A 17,308-nucleotide genomic window follows, 5' to 3' on the forward strand; every position below is an offset into this window, starting at 1 on the left:
TTTACTTATTATTCATCCTAACTACCCCAAAAGAGTTTGTTCTTTCTCCCTTTACACATAAAAGAAACATTTTATTACATTAATATGTATTGTTATTTTACAGTGCATTAGAAAAATTGAATTATATTTAATTATTTGTTGTGTTGAAGAAGACTGTTTAATAATAAATACGTTCAACTATATAACTTGTTTCTATTGTACTTTTATACTTGGAATACTTTTATTAACGTTTTGTTATCTCTTAGTATGTATGTATATATGTACATGCACTAGGTTTGTAGATTTTACGAAAATTATACTTAATAAATCTTTTACTTTAATTACGTAAGATAGGAAACTTACCTTTGCAAGTCCGGTAACGCTTCGTAAAAAAAAAGAGAAATAAAGTATAGGTTCTGTTTTTTTTCTTTAATTTGTAACATCAGATGAATTTTTCTTGGCATTTAATTGACGAGGGCTTAAAATAACTTTAAAATATTTATCGTACGTATAGGAATATTGAACGGCATATGGTAAAGAGTTATCTTTTATTCATTATTTGTATAAAAATTAACTGCAATTCTGTTATCGAATTCCTACGAACATGGTATAAAAACAGATTTATAATAATACTTGTAACTACAACTGTGAATACCTTTTCCAAGAAAGTTAAATATAAGGTCAAAATGTATCTTTCATGCGTCATTTATTAGTCACGATTTAAACATTCATATGTACATGCTTATTGCGTAATGATCAAATAAAAAGATTCGTAGTTTTATAAAGTACGCACTAAGCAAGCTATTACGCTCATTAACAGAGTAACGCATGAAATAATTACTGTTAAAATATGAGACCTTATAAAAAATTCAAGAATGCACACTGGTAGAAGTCAGCGTGATTCACTTACTTCACCTTAATAATTTCATAATGAAATATGTAAAGAATTTTTTTTATTCAATTAATTTGAGTATTCAAACTTCTGTACGTGTATTACAAATTATTTTTATTTTTACATCGCAAAATAAGACGCAGAAAGGAAAGCATCCTTTTACATTCGTTGGGTGTAACACAACAGTTACCCCTGTCGGCGTTGCCACGTTTTGTAATTTCTATGAAATGAAATTTCTTTTAAATAAATACGACTGCTTCTACATACATTTATATTGCATCGTTTTTATTTTACATCTACATTTGCAAAAGAAAGTTATTTATTAAAAATGAATGAATTATAATTATGTATAGATTTAATATAATATACAATTTTTTTTTGTACAATTTTTCTAAAATTGATAATCGACGATATTTTACAATTTGTACAAATTATTACGATTTTAAAAATTGTATTTCGTAAATATTACGTTTAATTTGTATATTACGTTTGAGTAACGTTACGAACTTTTGTTCGTTACAACTATAAAACTAAACTGATTTTACGAATTCCGAATACGTAAATAACATATTTACTTTTCGTTCTCGGTAGTATATGAAAATAGCTGTGATATAACGTAAAAATGATAAAATTCGAGAAAATACGATGGAAATGTATATATGAAGAGCTATAACATTGATCGAAACATCGAGAAGAGACTTGGCAACGTCGAGAATTGTCCGCAACGAAAGAGTATATGACGTTGAACGAGACGGCACGCGATTGGTGAAGAGTTGACCGTACAACACATTCATACGCCACGAGTAATTTTATAAAAGTGAAGATTTTTAATACGCCAGATGAAATATACATAAAATTTCCTATGAAAATTATCGCGTGTACGGTGAGAAATAAAATGTACAAAAGTATTTTGTAAAAACGTTGCAAAATTAAGCGTAATGTAAGATTTTGCAAGGAACTATTTTCTATTGATCGCGCGTAAGGACACTACATAACGCTTAGCTTGTGAGTATATAAAGCAGCCTCAAGGGGTGGAACCTTGGTATTTCCTGAGTCATCCTCAAGCGGAGAAGGCTGTATCTTGCTCGCTGATTCGAAGTTATTACTTTATAGTTATCGTGGGATATCCTTCCATTGTTCAAGAAACACGAGCCAGATACAGGTTGGTGTAGTACCTATCTTACTTATTCAATAATTAGGTGAAAAAGTTAGAAAAACTGTGTAAAAAGAGTGTGTAAAAACTGACTCTTCGATTGGTCAATACTTCGTACTAGCCAGTTTCTCAAGAAAAGTAGAAAGTTTCGGCTGATATCGCGCCAACGTTGGAAAGAAGACATCATTGGAAACTACGCACGAGTCATGGTGGCCACGAGCAGACCTCGAGAAATCGACATCGACAAACCAAGTCATACCGAACAATTGGCTAATTGGATTAGTAGAGTTCGGTGTAAAAAATTAATGTGTCGTCGAAATCGCAAACGTGATTTGCGCGTCGAAGCAGTGCTGACATGTGCTTTGTTCAAAGCTGAACACGAACTGCGCAGCAAACAACTGTCCAGAATTTCCAAGTGGCAGCAATTTAAAAAGCAATTTTTAAAGGATACAGATTACCCGTGTTACGAATTCTACAATGACGAAGAACTAAGGAATTCGAAGTTACGTCAAGAAAAAAATGACCCGTGGCAAGGCCCGTTGTGTCCTGAATTGAGCAGCTTGGATCATTTCATGTCTAAATTGGGAGAAATCAAAGTGCCGTTGCAGCGGTGAAGGAATAGAAAGGATAGCGACCAGGTCTGAAAAACCTAGGAGCGCGTTGTGAATCCAGCTTGAAAAAGAGAGGACAACGGTTGGCAGTATTTAGTCAACGAAGCATTGACCTAAGCAGAGCGGCTAAACGGAATCCCGAATGATAATGCAGCAGTACCGGCCGTGTATCGTAGTACACAGTATATCGGTGCTGCGGGACTAGATGTCGCATCACTATCCTGGTGTATATTTGGATATTTTTTACTTGCAGTCTCACCGTTTGAGATGGCAATGGGACGGGCGGAGGGAGTTGCTGTTTGCAGCGATGCTGGGCGTACCGCAGAATCAGGGACCCCATGTTCTCTAGTCTCTCTACGTCTTTCATTGGTTTGGTTTGTAAACTGTATCGGAACCAATGCATTTCTCTTTGCAATTTCGTGTAATCATATATAGAGTTCGAGTTATTGGTAAAATCGTTCAAACAGCGTGTTTCATTCGATACTTTTATTTTTTCTTTTTTTCAGAAAATATATGGCAGTTTATGCATAGAACATTGCGTATTTGTATAATGTAATTTAAAGAAAATCTTGTATACTGCATTTTTTAACCAATAGATACTTAATATGGTGTAGCGTCATGAGATATCAAGGATTTTTATACGTAGATTTTGTACATGTTGTTTAATGTTAATTCAAAGTTTTGTAAATATTGTGATACAGCAGAGAACGGCAGCGGAAGGAATGAAAAAGAATAAATGTTGGAAAAAGACCATTGACAATTTTTTCTATGTTCATTTTAATTCACGCCGTATTAATGCCAAAAATCCTTTTCAGTCCGGCAATACACCTAACAAAATTCTATCGCACGCAAGAGACCTGCGCGCACACGTGTCCAGGCTGTGCTGGTCGGCGACGCGACGCCACGCCACGCCACGCTACGCTATTCGGCCCTCTGTCTCTCTGTATGAAATAAGGAGTGGTGAGAGGAATTGGTATTGGGATGAACAAAGGAGGGGGGCGCACTCTTTGTTTCTAGAAATTCGCGCTGAAGTTTCGTGGCTGAATCACACACACACGATCAAGTGGTCGTCACGTCCGTACATAACATCTCACGTTCGCGCTCTTCTGTATCTTGATCATCCGAGCATCCGCTAGTTCCAAAACCCGTCGTCTGGCGCGTGATACACATAGGCTTACTGTGACAAACTGCAGCAAAACTCGAGCAAGTCCTGTTTGGTGAGCTAATCCCTTTTCTCCGTTACCTGCGCAAATGTATTTTCTCAGGTCCAGAAAGGTTTTTCCAATCTTCATACTGCCAACTTGCACATGGGTTGCTCTGGCTTATTCACGCGTACCATTCGAAGTCGACTAAGCTGGACACCCAAACAAACAGCTCTGCACACATTGCCCCATTTCAATTAGGATAAAGAGCCTCGAGGTATGGAGTTACTCACGAATGCATGTCTCTTGAACCTAGATGATCCGGAAAGCCAAGAATTACAGCAAGTAACAACCTAATTTCTATATGGGCATGTTATACATGTTATCAAAGGCTCGCAATTTGAGTAGGAAATTGCCATGAAAATTTTTTAACGAGCGTTATATCAAGATACGTCTTTTAAGCATTATCATGCTATTCGATACTTATATTTCCACAGATTTCATATTCCTTAATTATTTATTTGGTGCTAGAGCAAGAAGATCTTCGTAATATGTATATTATTAGATTAATAAATAAAACAATTCCCGACGAGGTGCGCAGAAGAGTTTCGAGAGTAAAGAATAAACGAAAAAAAAAAAGAAGGGAAAAAAGCAAACACGAGAAACTGCAAATATGTACATCCGATTGAAAATGGTCAATTAGAAAATATGAAAGATATTTTAACGATGATAGGAAAAATGGCGACACACGGAAGATAAGCTCTGATATCTTTTAAATTGAATTTATACATATATATCATGTAGATAATATTTCCGATATCCTTATGATTGTGAAATTATGCATAATGTTTTTCAATTCCAAGGGAATTCATCATCAATGATATAATGAGTCCTCTCACGGTAATCTTGGAATACAGGTTGGAAATTTGCTTCTCATTAATCATGCAGTTATATAATTAAGGGAGCTGAAGGTTTTTAACTTAAAAAAAAAAAGTTGGTTGGTTCGAAGGGCACTTGCTCTGTCCTATGCGTGTGGTTAAAGCGTGGTATCAAATATGATTTTATAAATATTGTTTTAAATATTATTTTGTTGAGATGTTCTGTGCGGGTGTCTGTTTTGCACTGCAGGAGTACCCGAAAGAAATCGTATTCGTGGTGTGTACAACTAAACAACTGCAGGCAATCGTTTCTGTTCCTGGTCACACGCGTCGCATTCGCATTACAAAGAGGCTCATGGTATGTTTAAATTAGAGTGATACAGCGGTGGGACGAAGGAGGCGGGGGAGGGTGAATAATTATGTTTCAGCTAGGCTTGGCTAGAGAACGCATTTACCCCGACTGTGTGCGCTTCAAGTACGTACATTACGGCAAGTCGTAACTGGATTGTGCTATGTATGTAGTCGCTATTGAGAATGTTTCTCGTAAGAACGATTAAAAGAGTAAAGATTTTTAAAGAGAGAGGGGAGAGAGATGTGGAAGAAGGTAACAATTTAATTCGATGTTACAAATATAATGGGGAAAGACGCGGGGGAAGCGGGTATGCAATTTTGTGTTACAAGCCTACTACAGGGTTGGTGCGCTGTCGCTATCTTTTCTCTCACAAAAGGAGGACGCAGGCTATATTCGTTTCATGTTCAGTAATGGAAAATCATTCTACAATTTCAGTCATTTGAAGTAAGCGCAACTATATTGTTATCGATAAGCATGATACAATGTAAGCTTGCATTTCATTTGGCTGTTAAAGGAGAATTCCAAGATACTTGTTTAACGGTGGAAGAGAAAGAGAGGGGATCTGTACGAAGGGACGAAGAGAAGAGCAGAGATTGTACATAGATCGTTTTAAATTACCATTATAGTTTTACTTTTTATGTTTTATACTCTCACGGTATATGTAGTTATTATATTTTCAAATTAAATTTGTCCTTGGTCTTTCCGTAATTCAGCAAATGTGTAGGAAGTATATACGGAGAAATGTAGGTGGGGTGTGAAGGAATTTTCGGACTTCCACAGAGGGAAAAAAAGAAAGGAAAAAATCGAGTTTGGAGGATGTACACATGGTTCAAGTTATTTTAATATACGATCAAATTGAAGCATGATGGTGATGAGCATGGTACCCGTAAATTCTAAAATACGTGTTATACCGAATTACCAAATTATAGGACTTCACTCGGATGTTTAAACACATGTTTGTTTTGGGTATTTTTCGGCGGTCTCTCTGATTTTTGCTTCAGGAAACTCAAGAAAATTCATTCCTGAGGTATGAATTTTTTAATGAAACGACGCTGTTCTATGGGCAAGCCTGTGCTGTGAAGTGCATCTAACGGTCATGTATGTATTGCTTAAATGTCATTACATGTATCGCGCATTATTTAGAAAAAAGAAGTTGCACATGTTAGTAAAATTCCTTCGAAAAACCTTCTATACAATTTGATAACGATTGCATTTGCAAGAAAAGTTTTACCTGATTTGAAATGGGAATACGTAATAAATCATGACAAATTGTTAATTCGATCTTGCTAGAAAAGCATAACACATTGACGAGAGAGAAAGAGAGAGAGAACACGAAGACCACCGTCATATCAGGTAATAATTGCAAACTGTCACGAACGTGTAATATTGAAATTAGAGATATTTTCCAAATTTGATCACTTAACAAACAACGGTATAAATATTTTACAGATTCGTTGTCCACGTAAAATTCTCCGTCTTGTCGATTGATCTAAGTATGTTTAAGAAAAGAAAACCCGACTTGTGACGAGTGCTTTGTGCAAAATTATTTGAAACAAATATAAGTACGGTAATAGATTTGAACGTGACTTTTTCAGTCGTAAAAGTATCGAAATGTTTAATTACGAAAAACAGGCTGTGTTGTTTCATTTTTTAAATTTTAACTCTGTTTATTTTTCTGAGTGAATAAACTTTTAAAGTAATATTGCAACGTATTTTGCTACTTGCTAATATGCTTTTAATTGTTTGTGATTAAGTAAGTGATTAAGTAATTGTGAATATGTCAAGATTGTGTAGTAGCAGTGCAAATTTTCATAATGGATGCAGCATAAAATGATCGAAAAGATGCTTCGTACAAAATATTTAAAAATATGTCTGATAATTTAAAATAATATATATACTCGTAACCAAACGTTGATTGCAGTAAGATTTTGGTGAGTGTGAATAATCTGTCTTCACTTTTCTAAAATGACGAACAACTTTATCAGAAGTGGTTGGGACAATAAGTATTGATTGGTGATGTTTTATGGTAGTGTTCAAGTGCTTTCTATTACGCTTTAATGGCTTATATCTTTTGTTACTAATTATTTGTTCAAATATCTCGAATGTTTCATACCTTCTGTTCATGCAGTTTGTCGTATGGCTATCTGGTTATGTATAATTTTAAATAAATAGCATGGGAGGGTTACGAATGAAGGGGGAGGGGGGTCACCACTAACTTTGTATTAGATAGGTACGTTCCAGAAAATAATACTAAGTCCATCCAGAGAAAGAAATTTTCGAAACGAAGGGGAAAAAGAATGGAGAGAGTACTGTTATACCGGTTATATGACGAATAGGTAAATGAAAAGGTAACGCAGTCACCGATTCAAGCGAGTAGAATGTTCAAGGAAGCTGTATAAAACCAAAGTTCATTTGAGGAATGCGATAGCGGGTAGAGAAGGTTCTACTTTAACTGAACAGGAATTTCATTGAAAAATGGGTTTTATCTAAAATTCTTATAGATGTGAGTTCCAACTTTTCTTGTATATATCCTACAAAATGTAACCAAATGTTGTAGAATCCCATTCCACGAGTTCATTCATGCAAGAAAAGTTATTCAGTTCGGGAGATGCAAATGAGTATAATCAGTGATATGTCGTGTAACATCTAATCGTTCCATGAGAATTTGGTATGCTGACTTGTGATTTTATGAGTCATTGGATAACTGAAGTATTAATAATGAGAATTTCCAAACGAATAATGGTTCTTCGTATCTTCTGATAAAGAGGAGAAAAATTATATCCCATTTTCCGTGGAGGCGCATGGCTTCGAAGTTGATAGTATATTAAAAATTCCTCGGAGTTGCAATTGTTTACGCGCTCTATGACATTATGACGAGTTGCTGTTGTATGTAAAAAAAAAAAAAAATCGAGCGAACAGCTGTGGATTTTGAATGAAGGCTTCAACAGATGCTGAGACAGCAGGAAATCGAGCGATGCAGAGTTCCAGCAATAATGTCTTCGTTTTATTTTATTAAAAAAGTAAGAATCGACGTTTTTTTTTTTTAAGTTATTAGATTAGAGAATTAAACTAGTAACGAATGTTTTCATTTTCAGATTTAGCTATTAAATGACGCACTTCGATATACATATATGGCAATCTAAAAAAATGTAAATATCCTGTATAGAAAGATTATGAAATTCGAAACATCTTCCGTATAACAAAAGAGAGAAGTAGAAGTAGCTATTATTTACACTGTTAGTATTGTTTAAAATGTTAAAACGAGCATTATTTAAACGAATTTATAAAATAGTCTTTCCATATATATAAATAGTAATAGGATGGGCGGAATTGAAAATACTACAAACGAAAAAATGTTTAAAACACCGTATAAGAAAGGGAATTGAAACAAACTTCCATAATATGATGTATCTTCTCACTTTTATCCGAGAAACGAAGTTGTGTTCGAAAAAGAATATCGATTGTACCTGACATATATAAAAAAGAGTCAGTATCCGTTCATGATTTGTATAATACTATGAAAATATCATAGAGGAAGATGGACGGGCTTTATCTAGCACATCAGGAAGATCTTGAAGACAACTTAATATTTCGGGAACCATAGAACAAATCTTTGTAACGGATTGTTGTATGTAATATCTGCCATCTACTCGGGATTTTTTCGGATTCAGAAGAGGAGGCGGCTATCATCGTGGGACTTCGAGGGATGCAGCAGACGCCACCAACGCGGAACTTCGTCGATGCAGAAGAGGCTATCAACGTGGATCATCATGGACGCAGAAGAGGCTACCAATGTGGGGCTCCGTGGATGCAGAAGAGGCTAACAACATGGGACTTTGTCAACGCAGAAGAGGCTATCAACGTGGAACTTCGTGGATGCAGAAGAGGAAGAAGAGGCTACCAACGTGGGACTTTGTCAACGCAGAAGAGGCTACCAACGTGGGACTTCATCAACGCAGAAGAGGCTACCAACGTGGGACTTCGTCAGCGCAGAAGAGGCTATCAACGTGGGACTTCGTCAACGCAGAAGAGGCTATCAACGTGGGACTTCGTGGACGCAGAAGAGACTACCAATGTCGGACTTCGTCGACGGCAACGTGGGACTTCGTGGACGCAGAAGAGACTACCAATGTCGGACTTCGTCGACGCAGAAGAAGGGACTACCAACGTCGGACATCGTAGATGCAGAAGATGCTATCAACGCGGGACTTCGTGGATGCAGAAGAGGCTATCAACGCGGGACTTCGTGGATGCAGAAGAGGCTATCAACGCGGGACTTCGTGGATGCAGAAGAGGCTATCAACGCGGGACTTCGTGGATGCAGAAGAAGACAGAAGAGGATATCAACACCGAAGACTTACGGAACGTATCAACGCGGGACTTCGTGGATGCAGAAGAGGCTACCAACGTCGGACATCGTGGACGCAAAAGAAGACAGAAGAGGATATCAACACCGAAGACTTACGGAACGTGGATGAAGAGACTTCGTTAGACGTAGATGAGGGATATCACCGAGGGACGCTGTGGAATATGGAGGGAACAGTATCGTCATGAAACTTCGGAAGTTTGATTACACTTCCGAAACTTCGCGGGACATCATCGAGGGACTTCGTGGGACGTAGAAGAATACGCATCATCCCAGGACTTGGCGCAACATAGAAGAATGTGGACATCATCGTGGGACTTCGCGGGACGTAGAAGAATGGGCATCATCGCGGGACTTCGTGGAACATGGAAAAAAATCTTCACTAAATTTCACTGGACGTAGAAAAATAGAACATCCAGGAGATTTCAGGTTTTTCTCAAGAAGGTTTTCTTTGATGAAGTACACTCAAACTGACATGGGCTTTCTCTAAATCTGAGGTAGTCGTCCCTCTGCTGACTTTTACAAGTCTTGTTAATAATTTCTTACTGTTGGTGTTTTCTTCAAAATATTCGTTGTGGAAAGACCATGTTGGGACTGTTAGAAGGAGAAGGAGGAGGATATTTAAGTTTCAGGTCCCGATTGAGGAAGTTGAGAACATGGTGGGACCTACGATATTTATGTACAGCTGACTAGTAGGAATATTTCGTTGTTGAGCGAAGAAAGTTCAGCACTTTTTGGTACCAGATTGGTGTACCATCAGACGAAGTATCATCCTGTCCTCTCGTGTAAGGTAGGAAAGAAGGATATCGTACAATTTCTTGTCGTTTACAATTCAAGAAATCTTGCATAGTGGTACTGATAGGGGCTATCAATAACGATCGTAGAAAAGCCTGGTTGCACCAACTGGCTCTTCAGGACCTCCTTCCATTCCATTGGGTTTGCATCTATTGTCCATCACTCGATTGGACCAGTTTAAAATCTATTAGTGTCTAACGATTGAGGAAAAAACTCTCCCTCTATTTCTAAAAAGAAGGTAAGGCCATATACCCAACAACGTGGTACGTTGTTCCAGGCACTCGAGAGGCAACTGAAAGACTTCCTATAAACTAAAAGTAAGGATTCGTAATTGACACTGATAAAAGAGGGAGAGAGAGAAGTTTTATAAAACGTAATTCAATGTAACCTTGGAAATTACATATATGAAAATGTAAGAAAGAAACTCGACTGTGATAATAAAATTTGGTATAAGAAAAAATCATTTGTATTAATATTTAAAAGATAAGTGAAATATGTAAATTATTATTAACAAAATTTAAATAAACGTTTCAACCTTATGAGTCAATACCATTCATTTTAGTTAAACCACAGCTGACGTATAGGATAGTACTTGGCATCTAATGTGTTTTTATATGCAACGTTCTGAAATACCGATTGTGTAAAAAATCAGAGTTCTTGTTATGCCTTTTACGATATAAAGCGGTCGAGTTTAGGAATTACGTACAATCCAAACATCAACGATGGGTAAAATTGACAGATGTTTAAAATCCTCTTTTATTAAATTTGCATATAAAGATACATATGTATATATATTACATTGCGCGGATTGCTTACGATCTTCTGACAGCAGTAGAATAAGCGCATATGATGAATTATCTACTAATAAACAATTACCTTACGTTTTTATTTGTAATTTCATAGTTACGTTTAATTCCAATTCTAACCATTGCTTTTGTAATCTTATTCTACATTGAATCGGTAACGTTGGTAGCGACACGAAAATGGTAAGGGTTTTCTCGGTCGTAAAACCGCGGACAAAAAGTCCCATAAGATGCACGGTCTATCCTATACGATGTTATAATAAATAGTTGCACTTCTTTAGTCTTCCTGATATCCGCGTCCTTTCTTCGATTTCTACGGTCTCCTGGAAGATCCACCTAAGTCAAATGGTTAGACAAGGAAAGAAATAGGGGTAGACAAGGATAGCTATATTGACGGGTGTTAGACAAGGATAGCAATATTGACGAGTGTTGGACAAGGAAAGCGAATAGGGGTAGACAAGGATAGAAGAGTGACGGTGACGCCATCTTGTTTTTGGTGACGCGAGCTACAACTTTTTAATAGGAACACAGAATGTCAACAGAGGTATTAGACAAGGAACGCACTACTGTGCAAGAAGGATAGAGAGAAACGTTTCCTATTGGTCCGCGTATATCTAAGCTCCACCTTCTGATGGCGGCCAGGTCACCATTAAGTCGGCCAGGGAAAAATCATTAATAACTCGATAATTACGATAATTCTGTGAACTTTTAGAATTGAAGAATAAAGTGTAGACCTTTAGAAACTTTCTCATATAGATTTTAATGCGCTAAACCCTTTCAATAATTAGTTATTAACAATTTTAGTACGTGTTATCGGGAACGATACCGCATAAATTTTCGGTTTTTCAATAATTCCGTAGTTTTCTAATAAATTCGCATGCAACTAACTGTATGCGTCTGAAAGGTAATTCCCTTAGCTCCATTCTTATATAATTTTTATTAACATATTCGGTTTAGTTTAGGAGTTATTAAACATTATTTGGGAAAGTATTGCACCGGTCGCATTCAATCGCAACAGGTTTTCGTTATTTCAAAGGAAATACGTCATTAATTATGCACTTTGAAGCACGTAGAATGTAGAATGGACTTTTATTTATATTCTGCAATTAGTTTGATAACCGTAAGTGGTGTGGTTTATTAGATATTAGCAATTATTTGTAGTAGTCGACTATAGACGTTTACGATGAATAGGAGACTCTCAGAGTATGAAAATAATAAACTATACCGAGTATGTTAATAAAAATTATATGTGAATGTAGCTAAAGGAATTGCCTTTCAGATGCAGATAATTAGTTGCATGAGAATTTAGGAAAAAGCTATGAAATTATTGAAAAACCGTAAAGGTGTGCGGTATCGTTCCCGACATCATGTAATAAATTGTTAATAACTAATTATCGAATGGGTCTACTACGTTAAGATTTATATGTGAAAGTTTCTGAAGGTCCGTACTTCATTCTTTAATATAAAAAGTTCACAAATTTGTCGTAAATAATGTGTTACTAAATATTATTTGAGTTTGTACTACTCTCGTCGTATTATAGCGTAAAGGATTTCCGTCATTTTCACGAATATTCATGATTAATTTTACACTTTCAAGCATGCAAAATACAGTACAGACCTTTGCCTATATTCTCCAATTATTTTTAAGTGCGTACGTGATGTGCTTTATGAGATATTAGCAATTGTTTGCAAGAGTTGACTATACTCGAATACGATGAATAGAAGACTCTCTCATATAATATTTAATAACTTTTAAGCTACAAGAGTTACATTAATAAAAATTATATGTGAACGTAGCTAAAGGAGTTGCCTTTCAGACGCGTATAGTTAGTTGTATGGAAATTCAGCAAAAACCTATGAAATTATTGAAAAACCATAAAGATACATGACGGTATGCGGTATCGTTCCCGACATCACGTACTAAAATTGTTAATAACTAATTATCGAACGGGTCTAGTGTACTAAAAACTATATGAGAATGTTGCTGAAGGTTCACACTTTATTCTTCAACTCTAAAAGTTCACAGAATCACCGTAATTATTGAATTTTTAATGATTCTTCCCTGGCCGACTTGATGTAGCCCGTGGTTGATGGAGCTTAGTTGTCCGCCAGCCAATAGGAAACGTTTTCTCTCTATCCTTGTCGCACACTAGTGCTTTCCTTGTCTAATACCTCTGTTTATATTCTGTGTTCCTATTAAAAATCGTAGTTCGCGTCACCAAACACGAGATAGTGATACTGTTGCTTTTGAAATTTTCTGTTAATGTTCATCCATGTACCTTTCCTTGTATAACTCATTACTCTAATGCTATCCTTGTCTAACCGTATTCCTTTCCTTGTCATACTTATTTCTGTATTGCTAAATACTTAAGTACATAGTAACTGGACGAGTTATTCTTCGTAATAAACACGGCTAAATTAGGGGTCTTCTCAGCCTCAGCGTCGTAGACACAAAGTCCGATAAGGTGTATCCTGTACGTTGTCTGTGGTAATAGGTAAAACTATTTAAACCTTGAATTTACACGGATAACCAGACATGGGAAAAACATTGAAATAAATAATTTTTTTAATAAAAGTATATTCAAATAAGGAATCAATTTTTAATAATATAATAGTTTATTGGACTTATTATTGTACAACTATTATGGATAATAAAGAATTGAATAAACACTAAAGTTTTAATCTTTTTATGTCCTCTGAGCGGAAGTCTATTCTTAAGGATGCGATACGTCGAACTTCAGCAGATGTTAGTCTCCATGCTATTGCATCTGCACCACAATAATCAGCTAATTCTTCTACCTTTTCCACACTTAGTATAGTAGCTATTTGCGTTAATCGTGCAAATTTATCACGTACAGACCAAGAAGTAACAGCAGCTAGGTAACTTGCTAATGACCTTATTTCTTTATCAAGGATGAGACCTCCTGCCTAAATAATTGAAATTGATCGTAAGAAAAACATATGATATAAAATGCAATTGTACAATATACTTACTCTGTTAAAAGTAGACTTCAATACAACTTTTTCTAAACGAGCTGTAACTTCAGCGGTAAGAAGACCAATTAAAGCATCGTAATTAGATATCGTTAAACTTCCTTTAAAGCTCTGCAGCAAACCTTCTAAATGCATAATCAAAGTTTGTACGAAAGGTTCTTCCGTTTCGTATCTTAATAGATCGTCCTAGAAATATTCATAGTTTGTTATTACAGTTCCATAAAGCTCGTTTCCATTTCACGTAGTATTTACATCATAACGATTTTATTTCAATATTTAGTTTACCTCGTTCACATGATGATCCACAGATAAAAACGCATCGACCCATGGAGTGACTCTTGGTTTAACGGCACTTACTCGCAATTGTTCTAATCCATAATCTGTAACTGCTCGTAAAATCGACATAACGCCTTTCAAACCAGATAAGCAACTGTCGATTTTACCCCTATCTTTATTTTGCATATTGGGAAATGCGGCATCTATTTCGGTACTAAGGCTTTTACATAGCGTTTCCACGTACTCGATACTTACGTCAGTATTATTTAAATATGCCTATGTAACAAATACATCAAATAAATTAATGCATTAAATATTTCATGCTTTGAAGCTTGTAACTAATTTTACCAAAAACATCAGACGGGCGAGTTCCGAGTCTGATGTTTGTAAACGACCATGCTGTATACTTGTTTGAAGAGCACTGTAAGCTTGGGCCAAATCTAAATATCCTGCTGGGTAACCTTGTCGTAATCGATTTCGTAATCTATTTGCAAATTCTCCTTCTAATATTCCACAAGCCATATTAACTACAGCACAGACACCATCTATGCTCCAACTTGACATAGAACGCCTATGTATGTGAATTTTGTAAAATTCATATAATAAATATATATGTATACTTCCATTGTATGGGATGTGTAATAATCTTTCCAATACCTTATACATTTCTGTACTATGAAGAAAACATCATCAACCATACTAGATGTTTGTTGATCTTGGTCTAAGGTATCCATTCCCAATGCCTTATTTACGCTCTCTTCGAGAAAATATCTTTCCAATGCAAGATAAGCACCCAAAAGTTCTTGCATACCACGTGCTAAATCAGAGTTATTGATAACATTGTCAAATTCGTTTATTAAGTCTTTGTATTGGGTATCATTTGTTGCACTAATTTCTATATCAGTTTTAACCCTTCTTTTTAAGAATCTAATATATAGCTCCGCCCGTGAGTGCATTATAGTAATTTCTCCCAATAACAAATCAAATTCTTTAGGATCTGCCCTTTCAGAACTTGGTTTTCGTAGATGATCATTTACCATCTGTATTTTTTTAGATATGCATCTATGCTTCATAAATTCCGCAATAATCTTTTTAACTTGCCTATTTAGGAAATGAATAATAATAAAAGTAGTTTAGAATATTATTTTTAAAGTTATACATGATTTACCTATCACATTCCTTTTGCAAAATAGAAATTGTCATTAACAGTCTTCCAGGACCATAATATGTTTCAATTATTGGCTGGTGTATTTCTACAATACGAGCAATTCCCTCAAATAATAATGTCATAGTGTCAGCAAAAATAACTGGTGCCCTTTTGTCGTTACTTTTAATTTCCAAGGCTGCCTTTAAGTTTTTCTGTGCTGTCTCCTGTAACTAATGTTAGAAATACAGAGTTATATGAAGTATGTAATGTTTAGAAAACTATGAAATTTATTACCTTTGTACATAAATAGCTGCAAAACTTTTTAAGCCCTTCAATGTGCATTCCTAATAAAGGAAATATTTTAAAAAATCTTTCAACAGATGCAAGGTCTTCTGATTTCACTGCTTCATCAAACTTGTGTGTAACAACAGTTCTAAGTTGTAAAGCAGCTTGTTGTAAAGTAATTAAAGAACTACTAATACTAGTATGATCCATTAAAATATCTTCAGCTGTTCTTTCTAATAATTGTTGATCCATTGATAAATAACGATGAACATGTGCTGCACCTTGCTCATAATCTTCATTACGCAATGCCATAGCTACACCTTCGCTGCATAATTGTAAATCAAGAATGTCATTCACACGTCTTTGGCATTCATATACTCTGCTCTATGGAGTAACATAATATGTCAATGATAGTTTGCTGTATAATGAACAAATAAATAGTAAAGTTAATATTATATTTCAACTTACCCTTGCTAAATCCAATTGTCTCACTTTAGCACTTACATTTTCTGCTAATTCATTAGTACATGCAATCATATTACAAAACCTTTCTCCTTCTGTTCGTATTACAGTGACATTGGGTAACACCTTGCAAATATTTTGTAATTTTGCTTCTATGTGACATTGCCTTGAAAGTATATTTTCTAGATTTTTTTCTATTTTAATCTGCAATGAAATAATTATTCCTCAAGCAACTGGAAAATGTATTTATATTTATCATAGAAAATTTATTTTAAAAAGATACAAAACCTCGTCTTCTGTTAATTTATGTAGTATCTGCGACAAATTGTGTTGATTCATAGGTAAATCCATAATATGCATTGTACAAAATATCGTAGATGAAAATAAAGATATAACACGAAAGTTTTTTAAACGTTTTCCAGGCAGATCGCTAGATTCGGAAATGTATGCGAGGTGAAATGTCTTACATGACAAATAGTAGTAAATGCAAAATTATTTAATCCTATTAACATAAGTAAACATTTATACTAATGTGTTCAGGGAACACATCGAGATTTCTGTAAGCAATGATTATAAAATGCAATGGTAGTGGATCGTTTGAACGTATTTTATTTCTTAGCTATATGATAACTTTTTGATTAAATAAGAAAATAAACATAATAGGAGGCATATATTTTTATCATATGTCCATTGTTTTAAATCTTCTGGTTAGGTATGTTCGAAATTTTAATGTAATTATAGGAAATATTAACAAATGAAAATGTTGCGTATTAATGACGTAATTGGGAAATAATTTTTTTCTAATTCTAAAGAATTTTGGTAAATAGTTCAATTTCCAATTGGTATTTTTCTTACGATACGAAGACAGAATTAAACGAATAAAAATTTCGATCAGTGATATTCATGAATATCAGTATAAATGAAAATTCACCAATGACAACGCCTCTAAGGTGTTTTACACATGCATTGGAACGTCCCACGCATCGCGCGTGGTTTCTGTAGGAAGTTGAGTTCTTTTCGCGCATCTTACGCGTTTTCCTGAAGGAAAATGGCTACCAGCTGTCATTTAATCGAAAAGTGTAGCTTGTAAAGTGATATAGGATTTTGTAAAATATCGTCCAACGTTTAAAAGACCGTCTGGCGCGATGCAATTACATAACGTTGAATTCGTTT

At 35.3% G+C, this 17,308-nt stretch overlaps 2 protein-coding genes and 3 long non-coding RNA genes across 5 annotated transcripts; 4 read left to right on the top strand and 1 right to left on the bottom strand.

The window, feature by feature from the left end:
* The first annotated feature begins 1,927 nt into the window (after nt 1–1,927).
* On the top strand, nt 1,928–4,429 carry LOC108574190. Its single transcript, XR_001891411.1, has 2 exons — nt 1,928–2,033; nt 2,889–4,429. It is a non-coding gene; the product is annotated as an uncharacterized LOC108574190 (long non-coding RNA).
* On the top strand, nt 2,042–2,882 carry LOC108574188. The gene has a single exon (XM_017936724.1). It carries the CDS (start codon nt 2,231–2,233, stop codon nt 2,636–2,638), a length of 408 nt encoding a protein of 135 aa, XP_017792213.1. The 5' UTR covers nt 2,042–2,230; the 3' UTR covers nt 2,639–2,882.
* A 953-nt stretch (nt 4,430–5,382) lies between the features above and the next one.
* LOC108574189 lies at nt 5,383–6,588 on the top strand. The gene is made up of 2 exons (XR_001891410.1): nt 5,383–6,360; nt 6,457–6,588. It is a non-coding gene; the product is annotated as an uncharacterized LOC108574189 (long non-coding RNA).
* Nucleotides 6,589–9,857: 3,269 nt separating this feature from the next.
* On the top strand, nt 9,858–10,628 carry LOC108574194. The gene is made up of 2 exons (XR_001891412.1): nt 9,858–10,163; nt 10,258–10,628. It is a non-coding gene; the product is annotated as an uncharacterized LOC108574194 (long non-coding RNA).
* A 3,013-nt stretch (nt 10,629–13,641) lies between these two features.
* Nucleotides 13,642–16,507, bottom strand: LOC108574170 (conserved oligomeric Golgi complex subunit 4). Its single transcript, XM_017936702.1, has 9 exons — nt 16,424–16,507; nt 16,142–16,339; nt 15,683–16,057; nt 15,410–15,618; nt 14,899–15,342; nt 14,590–14,812; nt 14,251–14,517; nt 13,966–14,151; nt 13,642–13,899 (listed from the first exon to the last, which is right to left on the bottom strand). The coding sequence occupies exons 1-9, from the start codon at nt 16,493–16,495 to the stop codon at nt 13,642–13,644; spliced, it is 2,232 nt and encodes a 743-aa protein (XP_017792191.1). The 5' UTR covers nt 16,496–16,507.
* Nucleotides 16,508–17,308: the final 801 nt, after the last annotated feature.

This window comes from Habropoda laboriosa, unplaced genomic scaffold (assembly GCF_001263275.1).
Source record: "Habropoda laboriosa isolate 0110345459 unplaced genomic scaffold, ASM126327v1 scaffold222, whole genome shotgun sequence".
Classification (NCBI taxonomy): domain Eukaryota; kingdom Metazoa; phylum Arthropoda; class Insecta; order Hymenoptera; family Apidae; genus Habropoda; species Habropoda laboriosa.